This window comes from Theropithecus gelada, chromosome 12 (genome assembly GCF_003255815.1).
Source record: "Theropithecus gelada isolate Dixy chromosome 12, Tgel_1.0, whole genome shotgun sequence".
Taxonomy (NCBI): Eukaryota; Metazoa; Chordata; class Mammalia; order Primates; family Cercopithecidae; genus Theropithecus; species Theropithecus gelada.
The window spans coordinates 99,280,302-99,305,140 of NC_037680.1; the positions used below are offsets into that span (position 1 = coordinate 99,280,302).

The following is a 24,839-nucleotide window of genomic DNA, read 5'->3' on the forward strand; positions in this document are numbered from 1 at the left end:
CATGAACATGAGTGGAGAGAACTTTGCCTTGTGCATACAAGAGAGTGAAGCAACAGCAGTAAAAATAAGACAGGGCTAAGTGACTCATGTGATGATTGCTGAAGCTTCTATAAAAACAGTGCCTGTGTTATACCACTATTCCAACTGTGTGGGAATCACTGCTTATTTATTTAATACTGCCTTGTCTTTTAATTCCTTCAAAGAAGCTAAGGGAAATGGTAGTATTTGTAAGCCTGCCTCAAACACAAAAAAGCAGACATCCAGAGAAATAAAAACAGTTTCCATATAGACTAACCAAAGGTCAGAAGCTTAAAAACTTCCAATTTTTTTCAACCTGTTGTCTTCACAATTTCTTTTTTGATGGTAACTAAATGTGGGCATGCTAGAAAGATCTCCCTTTATATACAAAACGTCCAGAACATTTTGTATAAATCAAACCATAAACTGAACACTTTCACTTCAACAAGTTATTCAACAGATATTTTTCTCATATATTTCCAAGCTCATGTTACACTAAAAACCAGTGTGACGACCAGGGAAACATCACAATTTCACCCATATTTTTTAGCAACTGAAATCTTTCACAGGTGTCCTGAAAGGGGAAAAAGGTCATGAACTCCAGGTCAAGCCAACGATCGTTAGGTATTACTGTAGCAGAAGGTACTACCCACTGTGTATACATATGGTACAGGATTAAATGTGCATATTACTTACAAGGTTATTTTTCATTTCACAAAATGTATTCTGAGCAGCATGAAAACTAGAATTGTCAAAACTAAAGTTCTAAACCTTCTGTCTCTCCAACAGGGATCTTGTCACAAGTTAAATTCAAATTTTCTGTAGAACTGTAAATAATCAAAACTGAAATAGGTAACAAGCTAAAGGGGGAAAAAAAAACACAGGCTCAAGACAATGCAGCCAATCACACACAAAGCCCATACATTCTACAAGAAATAATTTTTGCCACTGATTTGCCCAGCAACCACATAACTCTTCTAAACACAAAAATGTTGAGAATTTTCCTTGCCCAGAAGTGGTTTTTGAAAAGGATAAATGCATCTTAACATACATAATTAAGTTTGCAACAAACCACAAAAAACGAAGGGGAAGAAGCCTGAAAAAAAGAAAAAGCATATATATGTGCCATAATAATCTGACCCAAAGCCACTGAAACATTTGGAGTTGAACCCTTTTGAAACTCTTAAAATGCTCTGCAGTCTGCTAAAAAGTTAAAGGTTCTTCTTTTTTCCCACTCAACATTGACCTTATTCTGTCATCAACCTGACATTCTATCTCACTTTATGGTGTTAACTGCAAGGATGCTCAGGAAATAAGAAATATCAAGACCAGGGGACCATGGCTTTTCACTCTGGCTACAACTACGGGCTTTCTGGGTGCTCCTGCAGATACTCCACATGCTGCAGAAGACTGCCCCTGCATAACAAGCAAGGTTACACTCCAATGTCAACAAAACTCCTTAGATCAATGCAAAGATCAATCAGACGAATTTCCAGATTTCTTACAATGCACAGGGCCAAGTTTCTTAAAGGTGAATCAAGTTCTGTTTCATTCATCCCTACCACCAAACAAAGCAGCACAAAAGAAAGCTTAGTAGCATACATTAGAAGGACAGGAAGAAATAAGTATAAGTGCCGATGTAACTGACATATGCAGGAATCTCTGGAGAACAGACTTAGCTCAATTATAACTGCAATGCCACTAGGGATTTTTAATTATTAAAAAGTAAACCATATGCCAGAGTAATATAAGACAACTCACTCAGTAATCAAGAATGGCAGGAAACGGTAGTTCTTAATCTGCTTCTACTCTACTTTTTAATACTCTGAAGACATTTTCTTAGTTGAAAAAGCTATATGTAAAATAACAATAAATTGGAGGAAATGATGCAGCTAAACATGCCCCAGTAACAAAATTCCTGTGTTTACTGATTTGCTTAGGAGTCTAAAAAACAATTTTGTTCCTTAGTTGTGGTATGTATGTATGCATGTGTGTGTGTATATATAAAATATATATATGATTATCCTTTTTTGTTTATGGTTGAAGAAAACAAGGTCTAAAGAAGTGGCTTGTCAAAATAAGTCAGTAACAAAGTTGGTATTAGTTTTTCATCTAATATATATATGTGTGTATATATAAAATATATATTTAAATTATATTTATATATTTATATATAATATATTTATATATAAAATATAATTTAAATATATAAAAAATATAATATATAATATATATTTAAATATACATATATAAAATATATATTTAAATTATATTTATATATTTAAAATATATATAAATATATATACATATATATAAAATATATACACACACACATACATATATATTAGATGAAAAACTAATACCAACTTTGTTACTGACTTATTTTGACAAGCCACTTCTTTAGACCTTGGTTTCTTCAACCATAAACAAAAAAGGATAATCATATTTGCCATTAGATAATCAAAATAGAAATCCCTATGAGAAATGAGGAACCATTATTTGTAATGACAGCAATTCTCTCTGGCTTGATGGTTCTTGCAGAAAGCACCCTGAGAAAAAAGCACCCAGAGCTAGGTGCATGCCCAGGACTCCAAGACACTAATGTGGCCAATGATGGTGATAGGGGGTGAAAGTAAATCTGCCTTTCCCAAAGAAAGCCCATTAGATATACTGAAATATATACTGATTCAGGCTGCCCATGTGTATAAAGCTTTTCACGTTCATAATCTTGGACATTTCAAACATGGAAAAACTTCAGAAGATTACAGTGTTCTACTATGAAAGCCAATGTAGATTCAAAAGGAACCACAAGACTGAGTCTGTAAATATTCATGCTAAATCAAAAACCAAAATAACAACCTGGCCTAACAAAATTGAACATAAAGATCTACAACCACATCAGAAGTAGTGACAGTTTATGAATGTGTATTTCCTAATTAAAAAAAAAAAATTCTAAACAAAAACAGCAGACATCTACATGTTAGGAAACTAGATACTAAGTATTATATTCTGTATGGGTGCTAAATTATATGGAATTCAAATTATAATATCATAAGTTTAGAATTAGAAAAACCTGACTTTTAAAAAGAAGAACACAAATTAGCCGTATCACAAAAGGTTCCAAGTGGCACATACCACAAAATTTTCCAAATGATGAATACTGTGGCTTCTATATTCCTAAGGTTTCATAAATCAGTCTTTTCCTTGGTATAGCTATGAGCACCATTCAGGCCAAGTCCTCATTCTCACTCCTCTACAACGTGCTAAAATCCCTTCCCACCATTCTCTTCACCTCTGCTCTCCATCCCACTCAACCTACATATTGCTGCTAAATTAATCCCTCTAAAGTGCAGATCTAGTATCACTTACCTGCTTTAAAAAAAGAAGCTTTAATACTTTTCTCCTAACTAGCTGCAGTCTTTCCCTAGCATTCAAGACTCCAAATATAGTTTCAAGCTCCTTCTTCACCCTGTAGCCAAACCACACTACACTGTCTGCTGTGTTTCCAAACACATAGCCTGTCTTTCCCATCCTGAGTTTGCCTTGCTGTCTCCACCTATTCTTCCAAAGGCCCATCTCATTTGCAGAAACTCCCTATTGTTTTTCTGGATGCCCTGAAGAAGCTGCACTTTCTTCCTCTTCAGAAATGTCAAGACAATCATGTTAACATCTTTAACATCTCGGTTTGGAGGTCGGTATGTGGCGTTCTTTTCCCTGGCAGGTTGCCTGACAGCAGCACCTGTGTCCTACTTAGTGCTGTCTTTCTTGAAGTCTGCCTTATAACTGGGAACTCACACTCTTCTGATAAATAAATATCTAAGGAACCGACTGAAGCAGGAGAAATCACAATATTAAGATACCAGTTTATAGAAATATTATCCATCTAAAGGTTACACAAAGCATCACATTCACAACAAGCTATGCTTCCATTTACCACTTCAGCTCTTTGCAACCTTTCAAGTATGAAAGAAATTGGACCTCACATTCAGGACGCAATCTGCATCAAATTTTTATCTAGCTAAACTGTTTAAGAAATAAGATTTCTGAGAAGATTGTGCATGGAAGGAAAAGAAATGCTTCACATCAGCTTACAGGTTGCCATAAACCTGGATGACCTGGTCTTAAAGCAAAATTCTAGGATGGTAAACTGGTAAATACGTACATACAGGCACTACGAAGGCAGACAACACTGGCAAGGATACTGGGAGGCAGAAGCCGTGGGGTCAACATGCATGACCCGGCTCCAGCTTCCTTAACTTGCCTAACCCCAGTTCCCTCACTCATAAAACCGGGCTCGTGGGCTGCATGAACTCCAAGATCCAGTTCTAACATCTAGAACTCCAGAAGCATAACACATGTCTGCATTTTATTATTTCTCATGGAAAGTGGGTAAAAAATAACTTCCTGCTTATTTAATCTCTCATTTATTTAAAAAAAAAAAACCAAAAAAAAAAAACCACACACTTCTTTAGCCTAAAAAACCCCATAGATTTCACGGTTATTTTCTTTTTTTTTTTTTTTTTTTTTTTTTTTTTTTTTTTTTTTTTTTTTTTTCTTTTTTTTTGAGACGGAGTCTTGCTCTGTTGCCCAGGCTGGAGTGCAGTGGCGCAATCTCGGCTCACTGCAAGCTCTGCCTCCCGGGTTCACGCCATTCTCCTGCCTCAGCCTCCCGAGTAGCTGGGACTACAGGCGCCCGCCGCTGCGCCCGGCTAATTTTTTCTATTTTTAGTAGAGACGGGGTTTCACCATGGTCTCGATCTCCTGACCTTGTGATCCACCCGCCTCGGCCTCCCAAAGTGCTGGGATTACAGGCGTGAGCCACCGCGCCCGGCGGTTATTTTCAAAGGAGTCTCAAAATGAAAACAAAACAAAAATTAAATACCCACCAACAAAAACAATCCCTGAGGACTAATAAAATAAATATAAGAAAAAACCAAAAATATTACCCCACCAAATCTCACTACAAATAACTGTTAAATGACACTTTAAAAATAAATGCTCTGTTAGAAATTTAAGATGCCAAATAGAGTTATAAAGCACAGTGAGGTAAACAGTAGGATTAAGTGGTAAAATATTTCTCTCAAGTTGTTTCTGGACCTTTCATGTAACAAAATTAATTTAGATTGAAGCTGCAGAAATATGAAAAGCAAAAATTTCAGAATTCCTTGGATAATGAGAAACTATGAATAGAATATTAGGAGCACATATATACCACTTAGTTAGCCTAACTTAAACTCCCCAACAAAGATTGTACAGTGCTTGGGATTTTAAACAGGATTCCCACCCTTGCTCCACCAACTTTATAACTTGATTAACATGTGTGAAGTCTTTCAGAGTAACTTCTGAGGGGTCTTTTTGTTGTTGTTTTTTTTTTTTTTCTTTTGCCTTAAAGCCACCAGACAGGCAGCTTTTGAGTGCAAACCATCACTTTAGGCCTTACCAGCTTCCAGTTTAAACTTCTGGGTTCACCATGGTGCTGATGGCTTAAAGGTACCAGTAACTAGGGGTTACCATAGCTCAGTTGGAACAAAAGTATACTGTGCAGCGCTTATGAGAGTTCTGAAAAGTGTTTTCTTAAAATGCTGGAGGGAAAGGGGATATTTTCTGATTGAAATAAAACTCTATCTCCCTTTCTTTCTAAAATCCCAAATCAAAATTACCAACTTCATCAAAAACAAGGTGTAGCCTCCTCCTGACACTGTCACTAACTCTGGATTTGGCTCATCTGTCTTACCTTCCGATGCTTTGATCACATATCCCCCCTTGTCTTCACCAGGAGGCACATCGAGCAACTGCATAATTCTGTCCAGCAGCCCATGAATGATCTCAAACCCAGGATTCTTGTTGTAATAAACAGCACACAGATGCCGGTAGTTTTTTGCGCCTACATCTAGGAAGACAAAGGAACTGGTCACAAGGCTGTATTAACCATTGCTTCAGAAACTGATTTACCCCAATACAAACTGAGAAAAAGTCGACAAAAAAGAAAACCAATTATTACACATTCAGAGAAGGATTTAACCTCAGAAATGCAAAATAAGATAAAATAGTCTTTTTTCAGCTTATCAAATTCCCTAAGGTGTTTTATTTGGGGGAAAGAGTGAAAACCCTCAATGCTGACCAGGGCAAATAAGACTTCACTGAGGTATAAATTGGTAAAATTATTTGCAAACAATTTAGCAATATATCAGAGCCCTAAAGCTTCATACTCTCTTAATCATAATATTAATACTACTCAAAGGAAATAGTCCTACATACAAAAAGGCTTTAGGTAGAAAGACATTTAGTACATTATTTCCAATAGTAAAATTATAAACAACCTAAATTAGGGATGGCTACATAAAGTACAGTCGATCACTCATCAGGATACTCAGTGGCTATTAGAAAGCATCTTTATGATGGTTTATCATAACATAGCAACAGCAAATAGTAAATGAAAATTTAAAAGAGACCACAAGGTTCAAAAAGAGGCAAAACTAAATTACATTGTTTAAAGAACAAACACAGGTTGGAAAACTATGAAGCAAGTAAGGGAATGACTATGACCAAAGTTAGGCTAACAATTACCCTAGGTTAAAAAGAAGAATCTGTGATGGGAAGGGGTCATATAAGAAGCTTAGGATACTGGCAACGTGCCATTCTTAATGCAGCTGATGGTTACACTAGTGTGTGCTTCGTAATCTCTTAAAAACTACTTACATTGAATACATTCTTCACGAAGCATTAAAAGAAAGCAGAATGCTAAAGTTTATGAAGCTATGCCACAACATGGGTGAATCTTGAGGACATTATGCTAAATTAAATAAGCCACTCACAGTAGGACAAATACTGCATGATTCCACTAATACGAAGTATCTAAGTCATGAAACTCGGAGAAACAGAAAGTAGAACGGTAGCTGCCAAGGGTTGGAGGGAAAGGGAACGGGGAATTGACATTGAATGAGTATAAAAGTTTAGCCATGCAAGATGAAAAGTTCTAGAGACCCACTATATGCACAATGTGCATATAGTTAACACTACTGCAACTGTGCACCTCTAAAAGTTACTAAGAGGGTAGCTCTCATAGGTTTTTTTACCACAACAATAATAATAATTTTTAAAAGTATATGAAGAATAGGGCCAGGCAAAACAGCTCATGCGTGTAATCCCAGCACTTTGGAAGGCCAGGGCAAGAGTTTGAGACCAACCTGGGCAACACAGCAATACCCCATCTCTACAAAAATAATAATAATTTTAAAAAGATGAAAAACAGAATCACAACTACATAAATATAGCCACAAGCCAAAAAACCCCATGAACAGAGAAAAAGGCTGAAAAGAAATATACCTAAATGTTAACAGAGGTTATGTTTGGGTAAGGGTAATTTTTTCCAACTTTTATTTATTTCCCAATTTTTCCATGATTAGTATATATAACTCTACTTTGAAAATTAAGACAAACTTACAAACTCAATATTTCATTTTGTTTCACTTTATTTTTTGAGATAGGGTCTCGTTCTGTTGCTCATCCTGGTGCAATCACAAATAATATGGAAGTGCACCGCAGCCTCAACTTCCTGGGCTCAAGCAATCCTCCCACCTTAGCCTCCAGGGGAGCTGGGACCATAGGCACGTGCCACCACACTCAGCTAATTTTTAAATTTTTCGCAGAGACAAAGTCTCACTCTGTTGCCCAGGCTGGTCTCAAACTCTGGGCTCAAGTGATCCTCCCGCCTTAGCCTCCCAAAGTGCTGGAATTATAGGTGTGAGCCACTGTGCCCAGCTAAAGTCAATATTTAAAAAAAGAATTCCAACAGTCCAAATGAACACTGATGGATAAACAAATTGGTACATCTATACACTACTACTCAGCAACAAAAAGGAAAAAACTGTAGATAGACGACAACTTGGATGACTCTCAAAGGCATTATGCTGAAAGAAACAAGGCTCTCAAAAGGCTACAGACAGTGTGAGTCCATTTGTATGACATTCTGGAAAAGGCCAAACTATGGGAACAGAGGACAGATATTAGTTGTCTGGGGTTAGGTATGGGGAAAACAATGTGACTAAAATAAGGGGTTTTCAGGGTGATGGAACTTTTTGACCTTGTAGTGATAGTTATAATCATCTAAACCTGTAATAAAACTCATTTTTAAAAAGAAGTACCTAGTATAGAGAGGAAGACTGAAAGTCAGCAGTCATCATTTAACTTTGTAACACTGTGGCCCTTCAATAAATTCTGGAGACCACTGCTCTAACATAAATGAATGCTGGCCTCATTCTGCTTTTCATATTAAAAAGAGAAAGAACAAACTAATATCTGAGGGAAAAAACTGAAAATAGAAAGCTGCTTCATGTTAGCAGATATTGAGCAAAACTACTTCCACGGATTTACTCCCATAGGTAAAAGCTACCAGCAATGGTTGACATAAAATACAGAATGCCTTTTATCTTCTAGATATCCAATTAAAACACGAACAGTTTAAGACACTGTACTCTAATATTAAAATAATATAAGAGTAAGCACATAAATGGAGTAAAAGGAAAACTAACATTAACTGTTAATCTGTGGTATCGATTATCTGGCACATGCTAGGTATTACCTATCTGTCAATTTATCTATAACCTTATTTAATTCTCAAGACAACCATGCAAGATAAATATTATTATTCCTATAAAACAGATGGAGAAACAAAGCTCAGAACGATTAAGTAACTTGCCCAAAGTCAAACTAATTGGCTGGAGCTAATACAATTAATTATATTGCTAATAAGTTACAAAACCAGGATTTGACCAGAATTGACTGACTCTAAAACCCATGCTCTTTACACTATAGGGTTTACCCAAAAAGATGTAAATGAAAACAAACAATATAACGGCAAACTTATATATGGCTATATATCCACTTAATATGGTCATGGATATGCATTGCTGAAATTTTTTTTATACGATAAACAGATGTTTTAATTTTCAAAAGTTTTTAAAATACTTAAGACTTCCATTTAAGCAACGGAAATAAATAATTTTTAAGGGTCAGTGAAGTTTCTAGCCATGAACAGTATTGTTACTTATGGAAAGTATATTCTGAGTTGAACTTCAGACTGAACAGATACAAAGAAATAACTGCCCTTGCCATTTAATATTTCTTAGTACACACTATATTCAAAGCGCTCTATTCTAGATATTCTCTGATGATGAAGGTCAAAGCCAGTACAAGGCATCTACAACCTAAACCCTCAGTAATGCTTTGTGTTTTTGAGACAGGCTCTCACTCCAGTAGCCCAGGCTGGAGTCCAGCAGCATGATCTTGGCTCATTGCAGCCTTGACTTCCCAGGCTCAGGCGATCCTCCCAACTCAGCCTCCTAAGCAGCTGAGAGTACAAGCACATACCACCATGCCCACTGATTTTTTTTTATTAGTAGTAGTAGTAGTAGAGACAGGGTTTTACCATGTTGCCCAGGCTGGTCTCGAACTCCTGGGCTCAGGCAATTTGCCTGCCTCAGCCTCCCAAAGTGCTAAGATTATGGACATGGGCCACCACGCCAGACCTCAGTAATTATTTTCTGAGTAGATCCCTAAAGCCTAGAAAAGAACATAAGCACACACAAATAGCTATTAAACAGGAGCTAGGACAGGCCAGGAGCAGACAGCGGGCCATATCTATGCCAGCTGAGGTAAGCGAGTAGCATACCACTGTCACCTCCATCATTCCCATTTTTAAAGATAAAGAAATTTGGTATCCAAAAGCTGTAAGTCAACGTTAAAATCAGACAGGCACAAAACCTCACTAAACCAACCACATGCATAAACTGAAATGAAAAGCCTGATTCCACTGTAGGAATACAAACTTTCTCTCTCTCTGTCTCTCCCTTTCTTTCTTTCTTTCTCTCTCTCTCTCTCTCTCTGAAGGGAAAAAATGAACTGAAACAGAACTAAATTATCCCTTTCATACTACTGACTTGCTTCTGGGTATTTTTGCCATGTGGTACCCATTTATTGGTGTGGATGTCACATGCTTTCACTTTAACACACAGGCACGTATTGAAACAACTTTGTAACTCCATTTTGGAGTTACTGTGAGAGAATAGCCCAACAGTAACACCACCATGAAGAGACAGCTTAGCAACATAAACTGGAAGTTTTACTTTGATAATCTTTGCCAAATTCCAAGTAATTTTTTCCTTATCTCCAAATTATGTAAAACTGTTATATTTCTGATATGAGCAGCAACATCTGGATTAAAAATTTAGAATTTTAAAAAACAAATTAAGTAAACTTGTGATGAGAATAATAAAATCACAATTAAAAAATTATAGAATTTAGGCCAGGCACAGTGGCTCAGGCCTGTAATCCCAGCACTTTAGAAGGCCGAGGCAGAAGGATCACTTGAGCCCAGGAGTTTCAGACCAGCCTGGGCAACAAAGTAAGACTCCATCTCTAAAAAAAAAAAAAAATTTAAAGATTAGCCAGGCACAGTGGTGGTGTCATGTGCCTGTAGTCCCAGCTCCTTGGGAGGCTGAAGTGAAGGATCCCTTGAGCACAGGAGTTCAAGACTGCAGTGAGCTATGATCATGCCTGGGTGACAGAGTGAGACCCCTGCCTCAAAACAAAAAAAACAAAAACAAAAGAGAACTTAAAAAAATTATACTCTATTTCATTCAAGAACGGTTTCAGGATGTTTATAGCACACACATACAATAACGAACTGTATATTTTTAGATTTAATTTTGCAATATTTTTAAGAAAGGCCTGACTTCTAGGGCTTTGTATTAAGCCCACCGTAATAATTAGATTAACCACATTATTTAGGTGCCCCCTCCCAACTCCACATGGATTGGCTGGCTTTTTACATTTCCTAAGGGTTATTGCTCTCTCTGGACTTACTTCCTCATATCTTGCTAAGATACTCCCTCTACTGTAGCTGAACTGAATCAAAGGAGAAAATAACCACAAACTCATTTCCACCCATTCCTCCTTGAAATTGCTGGGTATAGTAACATTCCCATTTCCTAGTATGTTGCACTAAGAGACTATACTACATCACAGAAAGTCCACTGACTGCACACCACAAAATAAGAACTATTTAAAAGTCATGCCAAGGCTAGGGTTTGTTGGAAATGCCTCAGTTCTTTATAACTCAGTTAACAGACCGCTTGTGTCATGCCATCAAACAATTCTGCTTTTTCTTCAATGGGCCTGGCAAGTATGTCAGCCTAAATTATCTATGTATTTCACAGACTTCAAAGTACTGCCTGGAGAGGGCTGATCTAAGCTGCGCAAAGGAGGGGCGGCTAGCTACAATTCTATAAGATGAAAGAACACGCCAAATGATTTTTTAACAGAAAAGAAAAAGGAATGGTACATGATGTCCCCTAGTAAACGACTATTACATATAACTCAAATAGGCTCCTGTTCAGTATAGATCCTCTTCCACCAAAGTACCAATGATTAAAAACTAAGGTGTTTGGTTATGTTATAGATGGCACAGACTGGAAAAGAGCAGAGTCTTCCACAGAAACTTGCCACTCCTATTCTCACATTCACCTAAAAGCCCAAAGAAAGACACTAGCAGAAAGCCTACTGGGAGACCAAAACAGCTTCTAGAATAATCAGAGGCTGATATGGAGCTTGAGGTTCATAGTCTGGCCAAGTTAAGAAAATAAAACAAAGCAACTTGATTTTTAAGTCTATTCCATCCAACAAATTTATTTCACATTGGAACCCACAAGACTATAATTTATATTGCAAATTTTATACATCGCCTGAAGAATTTCAACGCAGGCCTAAATGATTCACTAATGCAACAAGAATCTTATGAAGACATAATGCCTCCAAAAGTCATATTGAATGTGGGTAAACAGGCACCTTTATACACTCTTGGTAGGATGCTAAGTTTGTAAAAAATCCTTTTATGAAGAGAATTTAACAAATTATCAAACATTTAGATGTTTACACCTATGGAATGATCAATTCTAGTTCTAAAAATTCCTATTTGTATAAAGGTACAAGGACATTTCTTGCAACGTAGTTTAGCAAAAGTTTGGTAAAAATCTAAATATTCATAACAATCTAAGTAAATAAATTATAGTACATTGATATGATGGAAGATTATCCAGCCATTAAAAAGAAATGAAGTCAATAGAATGTGCTCAAAGGAGAAATGAGGTGCAGAACAAGACAGGTAAAGTATATCCCATTTGTATAAACACTAAAAAGTATCCATTATCTATGGCTGTAAATAAAAGCATAACATATGCTGGCATAAGCACAGAAAAGGGTCGGCAACTAATTCTAAGAGTAGGATTAAGGAGAATCTGAATATTAAAAAAAAAAGAAAAGATCAGAATTGCTCTTAAATTAAAAATACACATTCATGAAAGGTCTTAAAAACATCACAAATATATTTTCAATTTTTAAAAAAACATAATAAAGCTTAAGAACAATTTTCCTTAAAATGCTCTCCTATATTATGGCACCAAAGTACAGACTTTCCTTTTTAAAATAGTGCTGAAAAGCCAAGAAACAAATGTGAGGAAAAATCTATGACCTTCTCAACGCATGAAGGAAAAAGTTATGTCCTTGTGGGTTGGCTTTTATTTAGTTAATGTAAACCTGGAATGGATTTTTTACCTACTAAAAGAAAAATACAATATTCAATGCATGACAGGGCACATTATACTCATGTTAGCAGATCTTAACTATGTGGAACCAAATCTATTAAAATAACTTTCTATATTAAAAATGATGTATTTACACAGTTAAGATGCCATCACGTATGCAAATGATGTTACTTCAAAAATTGTTAATGTCAATGCTCCTTACATCCATATTTTTTGAATTATTAATTGGAAACTCTACATGCAAAAAATATGAAATGGTGAAATTAAATTAATCCAGACTGATGACATAAGCTCTCTTCGGAAAACCACATTCCACATGTGGATGCTAGATAATCCTCCATTATTTGAGGGCTCCAGAATTACTGGATAATTTCTCAGAACTGAAGTATTTCACAAGCCCACAATGAAAATGCTTTTATTGAGTTATTTTTAAGCATAGATTTACACAAAAACCTTTAAAAATCTGACCGCTATATTTTCGTAACTTATAAGACAGATACACAAACACCAACATACATATATGGCACAAACCAACAGCAAATTGAAAGAACAAACCAAATCATAAAAAAACAGTGAATTAGGTTTGTTCTGTGATGGCCATGGTGGTCAAGGGAGGAGAAAAAAACAAGACTCTTAAACATATATTGTGACTAAAGTTTAAAAAAGAATTCTGGATTTCTACATCCAAACTAAGCAGGGTAAGAAGAAGTAGATGATTCTCTCATTTAGAAAAGTTTCAGGGACAATGTGAAATTTTAAAAGCTATTTTGTCAGTGATTTGAGGGGTAGAGGAAATGTAGCTTGCACCAGGACTATAGCAATGCTTCAGAGAAAGTTAAGAATGCTCTGAGCAAAAAGTGAAGGCTTAGCATACTTCATTAAGAAAGTGACACTAACTGGCCCCTATGGGTGGTCAAGAGGCTTTAACCTATCCTATTCCATCTACTATATTTATTAAAATCCAACATTTTGTAAATGTAGTAGTTATAACCAAAATGCATGGCAATTTGATTTTCAGGGTTCTCCACAGATATATGTCAAATTGACAATTGCACGATTGTATCCTGCTAAATCTAAATCACCCTCTTACATTAGAAAGCCAAACCAATCTTTCTTTGGCTCTTGTTCCTTTTACACTTAAACTCACTCAAACCAGTGATATGTTTTCTCTTGCCATTTCAGGGAGATTCTATGTATATATACTGGCAGCTTCAGTGACCATAAAGCAATAAACTACAATGCAGAAGTCAATCTGTGTTTAAGAAAAAGCCTAAATATTGGATTTTGCAAAATACAGTTGGTTTTCTGGGTGTAAAGATTAGAAATTCACAATTAGGTCCTTTGCTCCCGAGAAGTCTTTTTTTTTTTTTTAAACTATTTTGTTTATAGTTCAGTTGTTCCTGACATTTAACAGAAAAAATAAAAATGTTAAGGACTGAAACCAATCACCAATCAATAGCTCACACAGCAGCCTGATATGGCAGCTTCAGTGCTGCATCTGCTGACTTCCTTGTTATCAACTGAAACATTCACCCCACAGCAGAGTCTGCATTCAACTTCTCATTCCAAAGCCATACACCATTCTGCCCAACAAAAGGCATAAATCAGCTAAGTCCCTTGAGTCATGACTAATTTTTTAAAAAGTTGCAGCAACTTCATATCTAGAGTCTCAATAAATGCAGTGGTTGGCTCAGCCTCAAAGAACCTGAATGTGTCTGATTTAGAGTGGAAGTCTTAATGCTCGAAAAGTATGCCTGACACAGTCTCTAAACTGGCAGCTTGACGGCCTCACACAACACGGATGGTCAGTCAAAAAAGTCTACATTAGAATAAGAAACTGTCCAACAAGGTCAAGCACGAAAATTGGGCTAGCAGTCTTTCATCTACTCTTACAGGAATACTGGTCACACAAAATGTGTGGGAGGCATATCGAAATCCAGTATGGATTCTATTTTTGTTTTGGAAGACATGCTTGCCCACCCCAAATTGATACAAGGCTGGGAATGTTGGGTTTTTCCTTAATATTAGAAAACAAGTTAATGGCAACTGTTGCTCCCTTCCGAGCTACCAAAGGGCAACTGGTACATTCTCTCTGGGCATTATCTGTAAGAATCTGCTCACAGGTTTGTCTCCCTTAAGACTGGCAACTCTTTCTCTGATATTCTAAAGCAGTCTCTAGCAACAAAAAATAACTTACAAATCTTTTCTACCAATGTGCTGTGCTGAATGAGACTGCCTTGCTAATTCTTGCCACTCTATCACCACTCTTTTGAACCAGTAGTTTGGGTACTGCTCCCACCAATGAAAATTTGAGGAATTTTCACAATAACTGGAAAACTATGGTTTAGACTTTTGTCTTCAAAAAAGTTTCATTTTTTAGAAGGAAATTGCCAACGTGAATCCAACAGAGAAAAATGGTTACTGGTTTGAGAAACAGTAAAAACATGTTAATTCACTCAAAAAAAGTAGGTGACCAATTACTCAAAAAACAATGTTCCTGTTTCCATAAATAAATTCCCACGTTCATCTGTTTCAGTTTTCTTATTCTAAAAAAAAAAAGGCATAACAGAACCAATTAAGTCAAAAGTGAGGATAAGAATTGGCCCTGAGTGCCTCAGCAAGGTGACATTAGCCCTTTAATGGACAGCTAAGGCTTTCAAGTCATTCCAGTAAAAAATTCCCATAAACCAGGATGCTACGTTATCTGAGCTTAGGAATTGTAAACATCTTAACAACAAGAGCAAACACCAACAGTTCTTATTACGTGGCTAGAACTTTTCAAACTGTAATTTCATTTAATCCTTATAACATATCAATGAAATAAGTGCTATCATTATTCCCACTGTACAGATGAGGAAGCTGAGCCACAGAGAGAATAAACAAATTGTCCAAAGTTAAGCAGCTGGTAAAGGCAGAACCATGACTCAAAGCCAAGCACTCTGGCTGCAGAGTCTCTCTATGGAACCGCGGTGCTTTGCTGCCTCCCCTGTTGTCCTCTATGTACACCAGATGACAAGTAGGGAATCCACATGCACATATGTAGAATACTCCATCAGAAAAGCTCATTTTGTTATGAAATAAAATCCAGGCCTACCTAAACAGAAAACATACTCCAAATAAACTAAAGCAAACCTATGTTTTCAAGATGGTAGACTTACCAAGCACATTTACCTCCCTTCATTTCTTCAAATACCATTGATGATGGAAAACTTGTTAAAAAAAAAAGAATAAAGCAGAATGGTACAAGACAACAGGCAAAAATAATATCAGAAATGAATCAATGGAGAAAATAGAGCAGAGTAATTATAACAAAAGACAGATATAAAAGAGGTTTCCTATAGAAATAGGAACTATCCTTCCCAACGAAACAAAGTATCACAGAAATGCAAATCTAAAAGCTATATGAATTGAGTTTCTGGGATGATTTTCTAAGTCATTTCTTCTTTCTTTCTTTCTTTTTTTTTTGAGCGGGGGGCAAGGCGGGGGAGACAGGGTCTTACTCTGTTGCCCAGGTTGGAGTACAGTTGGTGTAAACATAGCTTACTGTAGCCTCAACCTTCTGGGCTCAAAAGATCCTCCCACCTTGGTCTCCCAAAGCACTGGGATTATAGGCATGAGCCAACACGCCTGGACACCTAGGTGATCTGTTAGAAGATGGCCTATAGCACTAGCACCTAAGAACAGTTCTCTCAATAGGAAGTCATCCTAAGCATAGGTCTTGGGGCCAGAAAGAGAAGCAGGGTACAGTGTATACCTGGGCCTTTTCCACAAACACAAATTAAAACAAAAATAGCAAAGGCACCACTACCCAGGACTAAAATACTGTCAAGTGCCCCATCCCTGCAACAACCCCAGTTTCCTCACTCGCACCCTCCGCCTGGTTGTGAGCATGCCCAGCCCCACAGAACCGTGCACAGCCCTCAGGGAGCCCTACCGATCAGGGAAGAGGCCTACTGCTGAAACAGTATTACAACACTTTCGAGGAAACCCATGTAATTAACCTAATCCTGATTTATAAATGTAACCATATATTTCTAAACACGAACAGATCATCAACGATCAAAACAATGTAAAATGCAAATAAATAAGATGAATGAAAACAACTCAAGGCTAACAGAAAAATTTGACAATGGAATTATATCAAATTCTCAGTTATCTCTACCAATGGAGGATTTAAGGTACAAGAACACTCAAAACTATTTGTAGCTGGCACTAAAAATGTTTTCTGATTTTAACTATAGTAAATTTATCACCTAAAGAAAATTCTACATAGTGATATTAAACATGAACTTTCATTCTCTAAGGATGTGTGACGGAGACCTATACTATGGCTCCAGCTCCAAGTTCAATATTTTATGCAGCCCTGGGCAAATTACCACTTTCTGTCTTAATTTTCCAATCCATTAAATGGGACAATAGTGGGGAACAGATGGAATCCAGCCTTGGCTGGAAAGTTTGCCATGGACAGTACTAGCTCTGGTCATACCTCTATAATTCCTAAGATAGGTCGATTTACAGTCAATAGTTGTGACCACTTTGTAAAGTTAAGAATAATAGGTTTATCCTCTTCAGGAGAAATTGAGAATAAGGTCTCTGCTTTTGTCAACTGATTCAAAAGAACACACTCTGAATTCTGTAGAGTCTAGAGTAAGCATTGCGGCATAAACACTGCTAGGAATTGATCTGTTAAATCCGGAAACCAAGGAAACACAGCAATTGAGTCCCTTCAGGTACTGCTCACCAAGGGACCAATGCACATACAGCTTCGAACAGTCAGATTTGTATCAGAGACTGAATTCCTTGGCAATCAAGTGGAGGTGCTTACTAAATATATACTCATTAAACAACCACCCCATTCCAAGTGTGGACCAAGCAACCCACTGTACTAACAAGTCCAGGGCTTACTCAAAAGGAACAAAAACTGGTCAAACACATTCGCAGTCACTGGTACAACGGTAACAATGGACAGTCACTGCTAAAGCAGAATGACATGATATCAAGTATGTTAAGACAATATGCACACAAATCATGTCATATAAGAAAATGTTCCACAGTGCTTGTCAAGTTGAGGTTTTAATAGAAATCTTCTTAATTATTAAATTCTTTGTTGAAAAATGCTTTCCATTAAAAGAAATGAGAGAGACAGCAACCAAATAGCTGGACCTTAAATTCTGATTCAAATAAATTAATCATAAAAATTAAATTTATAAAACAAACAAAACTAAAGTGGTAGTGCTTATCTTTTAGAAATACATACTAAAGTAGTTGGGTGCCGGTGGCTCACGCCTGTAATCCCAGCACTTTGGGAGGCCAAGGCGGACAGATCACCTGAGGTCAGAAGTTTGAGACCAGCCTGGCTAACATGGTGAAACACCAGCTCTACTAAAAACACAAAAATTAGCTAGGTATGGTGGCACACACCTTTAATCCCAGCTACTCAGGAGGCTGAGGCACAAGAATCACTTGAACCCAGGAGGCAGAGGTTGCAGTGAGCCAATATCAGGCCATTGCACTCCAGCCTGGGTGACAGAGTGAAACTGTCTCCAAAAAAAAACACAAAATACTACTAAAGTGTTTGCTGATGAAATGATACAATGTCTATGATTCATATTAAAATAATATGGGAAGTTGATAGTGGTATAGATGAAAGAAGCCTGTCCATGTGTTGGTAACTGTTGAAGATGGGGGCTGGGTACATAGGGGCTAATACTACTTTTTCTGCTTTTATGTATAGTTAAGGTTTTCATAATGAAAAAAAATGCTTTAAATACACAAATCAAATCAAAGGTGACTTATTCTTACCTGTATTAGAATCTTTTATTACAATGTCGGAGATTTCAAACAGTTTCAGAGGAAGGGGCATCTTACGATTTGCTGCTATGGTCTTCAGGAGGCCAGGAAGAAGGGTAGTGCGTGCCACCTACAGGAAAAGACATGAAATTGCACTGACCAAATACGACCCAAACAAACAAACTTGGTGAAAGACAAAGACTATGGCAGAAAGACTATGGCTTCATAGGAAGACACTTCTGGAAAATGCATTGCCCTAAAATATCAAAGTCACTTTCAATTTTCAACTCCAGGATACTGCAATTGAACTGAAAAGAACTGAAAACATTCTGGCTTCCAAATTTACAAAATAAAAAATCATAAATGTGATTAAAAAATAAATGAGAAACAAATATAACCTAAATATGCTTGCTCATATCTAAGGCATGATTATTTTATTCATTATCATTCATTATTTCATTTTTCCTTTTTTTTAGAGACAAAGTCTCACTCTTTCGCACAGGGTGGAGTGCAGTGGGCACAATCATAGCTCACTGCAGCCTCAAATGCCTCAAACCGCTATAGCAGGAGGCAAATGCCTCCTGCCTCAGCCTCCCAAGTAGCTGGAACTACAGGTACATACCACTGCACCCAGCTAATTGAGTATCATCTCAAAAACTAAAGTTTGCTTTCAAGATTTCAAATGCATGTATGCAAGTTTTCATATCCTGCCTCATTTCACAAAGTAATTGAAATAGACTACAAGAAATACAAATGTTTAAGTAGATTAAATATAGGTCAGGCACCGTGGCTCATGCCTGTAATCCCAAAGCTTTGGGAGGCCAAGGTAGGAGGAACACTTGAGGCTAGCAGTTTGAGACCAGCATGGGCAACATAGCAAAACACCACCTCCACAAATTTAACAATTAGCTGGGTATGGATACATGCCTTCAGTTTCAGCTACTCGGGAGGCTGAGGTGGAGAATTGCCTGAGCCCAGGAGTTCAAGGTTACAATAAGCTATAATCATACCACTGCACTCCAGCCTAGGCAACAGAGACCCTGTCTCTAAACAAATAAATAAATACAACCATAAATAGATTAAATATGAATTACTCAAAATTAGGACCAGGAAAAATGTAAATGCAATTAAAACACCACAATGAGGAAAACAGAACACAAATACGTAGGTGCTAAAAAATATATACAGCTGCTATGGGTAGGCTGTAACTACAGTTCTAAACTTTTCATTAACTAAAGCAAATGTGAAAGTATGTACAGTCATTTCATTCCTACTGTTCCTAAGAAATGCATACCCTGGTACATTTGAAAAAAGCAAAACTTTCCTGCTTTGTATGCAAAATAAATTTCTCCCTGTGAGCTATACGGAATATATTAGCTTCCAACACATGTTACCAGAAGGGTTTTATAAGCAGTGGTATAACATTACTGTGAGAGTCTGGGCTCTGCAGTCATACACCAAGCACTATTATCTTTTCCCTAGACAACTGCATAATGTTCTTCTGTGCTTCCACTCCTGCCACCTTGTGGCCTATTCTCCATACTGAGCAGTCCTTTAAGACGGAAATCAGATCATGCAACTCCCCTGGTCAAAAATCTCCAAGAAGTTTCCATTAAATTTTGAATAAAATCCATGGCCTACCTGGGGCCGTGTGATGTGCCCTGCCTCCCTTTCTACCCTCAAGTCCTGCTGCTCCCACAGGCTTACTGCACTCCAGCCATACTGGAGGCCACACTGGTCAGCAAGTAGATTTCCATCCTGAGGCCTCCACGCTTACTCTGCTCATACATTCTTCCTTTAGGTTCACATGTGGCTTCCTTCCTTCCTTCAAGGGTCTGCTCAAATGTTCTCTCCTACAGAGGTTTGCCCTGAACACCCAAGCTAAAACATAGACCTTCTTAGATCCTGCACAAGTAACCATAAGACCCTAAATGGAATTGCTAGACTGTGTTTTGAAGGAAAAAGAGAACATCTTTCCCATCACACTCACTATACCAACAAGCTGCTATTCGCCTTCAACGTGGTGCTTCTTAAATATTGTTCATTTTCCCCATTGGAGGGCAAGTGCCCAAACCATTCACAGAAACGAAACTACAATGTTAAAAGTTAAAAGGAAATTTAACTTATTGAAATACAATAAACAAACTACTGTTATAGAAAACTTTTCTTAATTTTATCAGTGTATTTTATAGATATGCCTTATTTGCATATTTAAAAACCTACAGAAATACAAAAAATTACACCTGAATCTGATCAAGCTTCTATATCCAACTACCAATTTACTGGAAACTTAGGGAGCCATTAGAACATATTCAGCAAAATCCTAAATGTAATAATTCTGTAGGACAAATGACTCAGTTTCTTCAATAAACAAACTGAAAGGAAAAGAAAGATGGAAGGATGAGAGGCACAACTTGTAGATTAACAGAGACATGAAAAGCATATAAATCAATGTCAATGTATGAACCACATTTGAATACCAACTCAAACTGTTAAAAAAAAAATTGATAGGAAGCTGAGATGGGCGGATCATGAGGTCAGGAGATCGAGACCATCCTGTCCAACATGGTGAAACCCTGTCTCTACTAAAAATACAAAAATTAGCTGGGGGTGGTGGCCCGCGCCTGTAGTCCCAGCTACTTGGGAAGCTGAGGCAGGAGAATCGCTTGAACCCAGGAGGCGGAGGTTGCAGTAAGTCAAGATTGCGCCACTGCACTCCAGCCTGGCAACAGAGTGAGACTCTATCTCAAAAAAAAAAAAAAAAAAAAAATTGACAATTGGGAAAACTGAAACAATGACTGGATATGTGAGGTGATTAAGGAATATTATTGTTAATTTGGAAGGGGTGTGGTAATATTCTGTAAGTTTGTTTATTGTCACTATAATAAAATTTTACATATTTTAGCCAAGTTGCATTTTTATCTTGTCCATTCTCTAACATATTTACTATCAGAAAAGAGCCCAAAGTTAAGAATTATGCAGGAGAAAGAATGGATTTAGACAAGAAACTGAGTTATAGGCCCATGAAGAATTTTACATTTAACCTAACCATAAATAAATATAAACCTCTTAGCCAAATTAGTAGTAGTAGGACTCACCTATTGGTAAAGCAAGGTAAAATATAGAATCTGTTAGGTCAAAAGATAGGCACTCTCTTTCATCTTTAAGGTACTTTACGCAGAAAGATTGATTCCTAAGTGTGCTAAGCCACAGCTATTTATAGTGACATTTAATGCATTTCTGATTATTTTCCTTCCACTTATATAAAATAGATAAGGCAGGATGTAAATCCTGAAGAACATAACAGTTACCACATCTTAAGAAATCTATCAAGCTTCAGTAGGGGAATATAAGGCAAAGAGGGAGGTGGGGGGCAAGAGCTGAAAAACTACCTGTTGGGTACTATGCTCACTACTGGGTGACGGGTTCAATCACACTCCAAACCTCAACATCATGTAATATACCTTTGTAACAGACTTACACATATACTAACTGAATCTAAAATAAAAGTTGAAAAAAAGGCCAAGCGAGGTGGCTCACACATGTCATCCCAGCACTCTGGGAGGCCATGGGGGGGGTAGATCGCTTGAGGCTGGGAGTTCGAGACCAGCCTGGCCAACATGGTAAAACCCCATCTCTATTAAAGTACAAAAATTAGCAAGGTATGGTAGCACACGCCTATAATCCCAGCTACTCGGGAGGCTGGGGCACAAGAATCGCTTGAACCCAGGAGGCGGAGGTTGCAGTGAGCCAAGACCAGGCCACAACACTTCAGCCTGGGCAAGACAGTGAAGCTCCGTCTCAAAAAGACAAATAAAAATAAAATAAAGTTTTTTTAAAAAGTAATCTAAGTAAAACTGGGAGAAAAAGGTGCATTTGGAATAAACAAAAATCCATTAATATTTACTGAAAAATCATTCTATGCAAATGAATTTGAATACCTCTTATTAAAAAGAACACTATGGGCAAATTTTAAAAGCAATAGGAAACTAGACCTCAGAAAACAAAATATAAAAATTCATTATTATAATCCTTCCAAAATTAGTATAAGGATTCTTCAAAGTTCTGACCCTAAATATAGATAAAGAATTCATATACTTGATATATATTACCAATTAGCTCTTTAATTAGTCTAGCTGTAATCTACAACATTAGTAGGTGGTTCTATAGATAAAATTTAGAATTTTTAAATTTAGATTTAAACACTTTCAGAACTTTTAGAATTGTTTTTAGAACTAACCCATCCCTTATTTTTGTATAAGTAAAAACCAAAATCCAAAGAAACGATTTCAAATCAGAATTCAGATATTATTTATAATAGCATTAACCTTCTTTAAAATATAGCCTTCCAGTTCTAAGATTCCCCTTGATTCTAGAAGAAGACATGATTTTCTCTAAAATCTGGGTTAAAAAACACACAGATTTGTACATGCAAGAGAAACAGAACAAGAGCTTATTAGTATAAAAGAGATAGAACTATTTAAAGTTATTAATAAGCAAAGATGCTATAATTTTTAAATGCCCTCCCTTTATAGTTAATATCCTAATCTATAACACAAATCACTTAATACTTAATATTAAGGTAGTATCATTCTCATTTAAATATTCCTAAACTCTAAATGAAACTGCCAATAAACTTAGACAATTACAATAAAAGAAATAAGCAGCACAGTCAAGAACTGATATAATGGGCAATTTCAAAGTGAATGACTTACGGAGGAACTGGGAACAGGTTTTGTTCTTTCATTACAAATGAACGGAAAAGAGATGAAATCTGGCTAGGTGCAGGGGCTCATGCCTGTAATCCCAGCACTTTGGGAGGCCAAGGTCACTTTGTGGATCACTTGAGGTCAGGAGTTCAGGACCAGCCTCACCAACATGGTGAAACCCCCCTCTACTAAAAATACAAAAATTAGCCAAGCATCGTGGCGCACACCTATAATCCCAACTACTTGGGAGGTTGAGGCAGGAGAATCGCTTTAACCTGGGAGGCAGAGGTTGCAGTGAGCCGAGATGATGCCACTGTACTCCAGCCTGAGAAACAGAGCAAGACTCTGTCTCAAAAAATAAAAATTAAAAAAAAAAAAAAGATGAAATCAGAAAATAGTGTTAAAAAAATCAATTATGAAATGGAAAGTTCAGACAAGAGGGACTGGGCCAGATAATACAAAGCAAGTAAGAACCCAGTATGAAGCTAATCAAGAAAATATTATTTTTAAAAGTGTTAAGAATTTTTGGCAGTATAGCACGTAATAACCAACTATAAACTTACCCAAGAAGATACTATAAAAAAGCTCTGGCCGGGCGCGGTGGCTCAAGCCTGTAATCCCAGCACTTTGGGAGGCCGAGACGGGCGGATCACGAGGTCAGGAGATCGAGACCATCCTGGCTAATACGGTGAAACCCCGTCTCTACTAAAAATACAAAAAACTAGCCGGGCGGGTTGGCGGGCGCCTGTAGTCCCAGCTACTCGGGAGGCTGAGGCAGGAGAATGGCGTAAACCCGGGAGGCGGAGCTTGCAGTGAGCTGAGATCCGGCCACTGCATTCCAGCCTGGGTGACAGAGCGAGACTCCGTCTCAAAAAAAAAAAAAAAAAGCTCTAAGATTTCACCATCTCAGGTATAATAACTGAAGAGACTTTTCCTAACTCATGTACTGCCTCTCGGTTTTTACCTGAATTCTCACCTACTTAAAATTCTTACCTGAAATTCAGCTGTTTTAGGATTACTTATGTGGACTGCCTTTGTTGCAGAGATATCCAAACCAAGTTTATCAGCTATATCTTCTTGGGAGCACTGTGAAGTACATACAAAACAGATTAATATGGAAAAGCAATTACTTAAGTTTAAAATAAAAAGTAATGCTGTAAGTCAACTTCTAAGAACAATGTATATTCTCTACATATATCAGCAAGTTAAGAATAGGCCTGGTGTCAGCTGGAGTAAATGTAATAAAAAAAAATAAACAAATAAAAAAGAATAAGCTAAGAATAAATACACATCAATCTCAGGCCCGCAGCAGATGGAATTTAACATTAATACTTCTTTCACAATGAGTCCTAGGCATCATACAGAGCTAAAGTAAATTTTTCACGTGGAGATGGTATAAACCGTACTCAGGCCCTTCCTAAGCTAGTTTCCCATTTATCTTTCCAATCTAATCTCCCATGATGCCCTAGCCATTCCCTAAACCTTATGTTTCCCTACCTTACCTGAAATGCCATCCCAGCCCCACTTGCTGCTATTCCCTAAGGCAGACTTAAATGACCTCTCTTCCGTAATAATATTCCTAATGACTCTAGTCAGAAACTTTCCCTCCCTCCTTGGTATTTCATGACTTTCCATTTTGACTACCATTGTAACCCTTGCTAAATCCACACTGACTTGTGGCAGAACAGTAGGACTGAGAACAGAATTCAAGTGACTGGAACTC

General features: G+C 37.2%; 1 protein-coding gene across 1 annotated transcript in view; it reads right to left on the reverse strand.

Annotated features, from left to right (window-relative positions):
- FARSB (phenylalanyl-tRNA synthetase subunit beta) overlaps positions 1–24,839 on the reverse strand; it is an 82,328-nt gene that overhangs the window by 22,403 nt on the left and 35,086 nt on the right. Inside the window, exons 14-16 of the mRNA XM_025404108.1 lie at positions 24,110–24,202; positions 18,420–18,537; positions 5,753–5,908 (exon numbers count right to left, since the gene is read on the reverse strand). Coding sequence (XP_025259893.1) covers positions 5,753–5,908; positions 18,420–18,537; positions 24,110–24,202 — 367 coding nt within the window. The remainder of the gene's footprint in view (positions 1–5,752; positions 5,909–18,419; positions 18,538–24,109; positions 24,203–24,839) is intronic.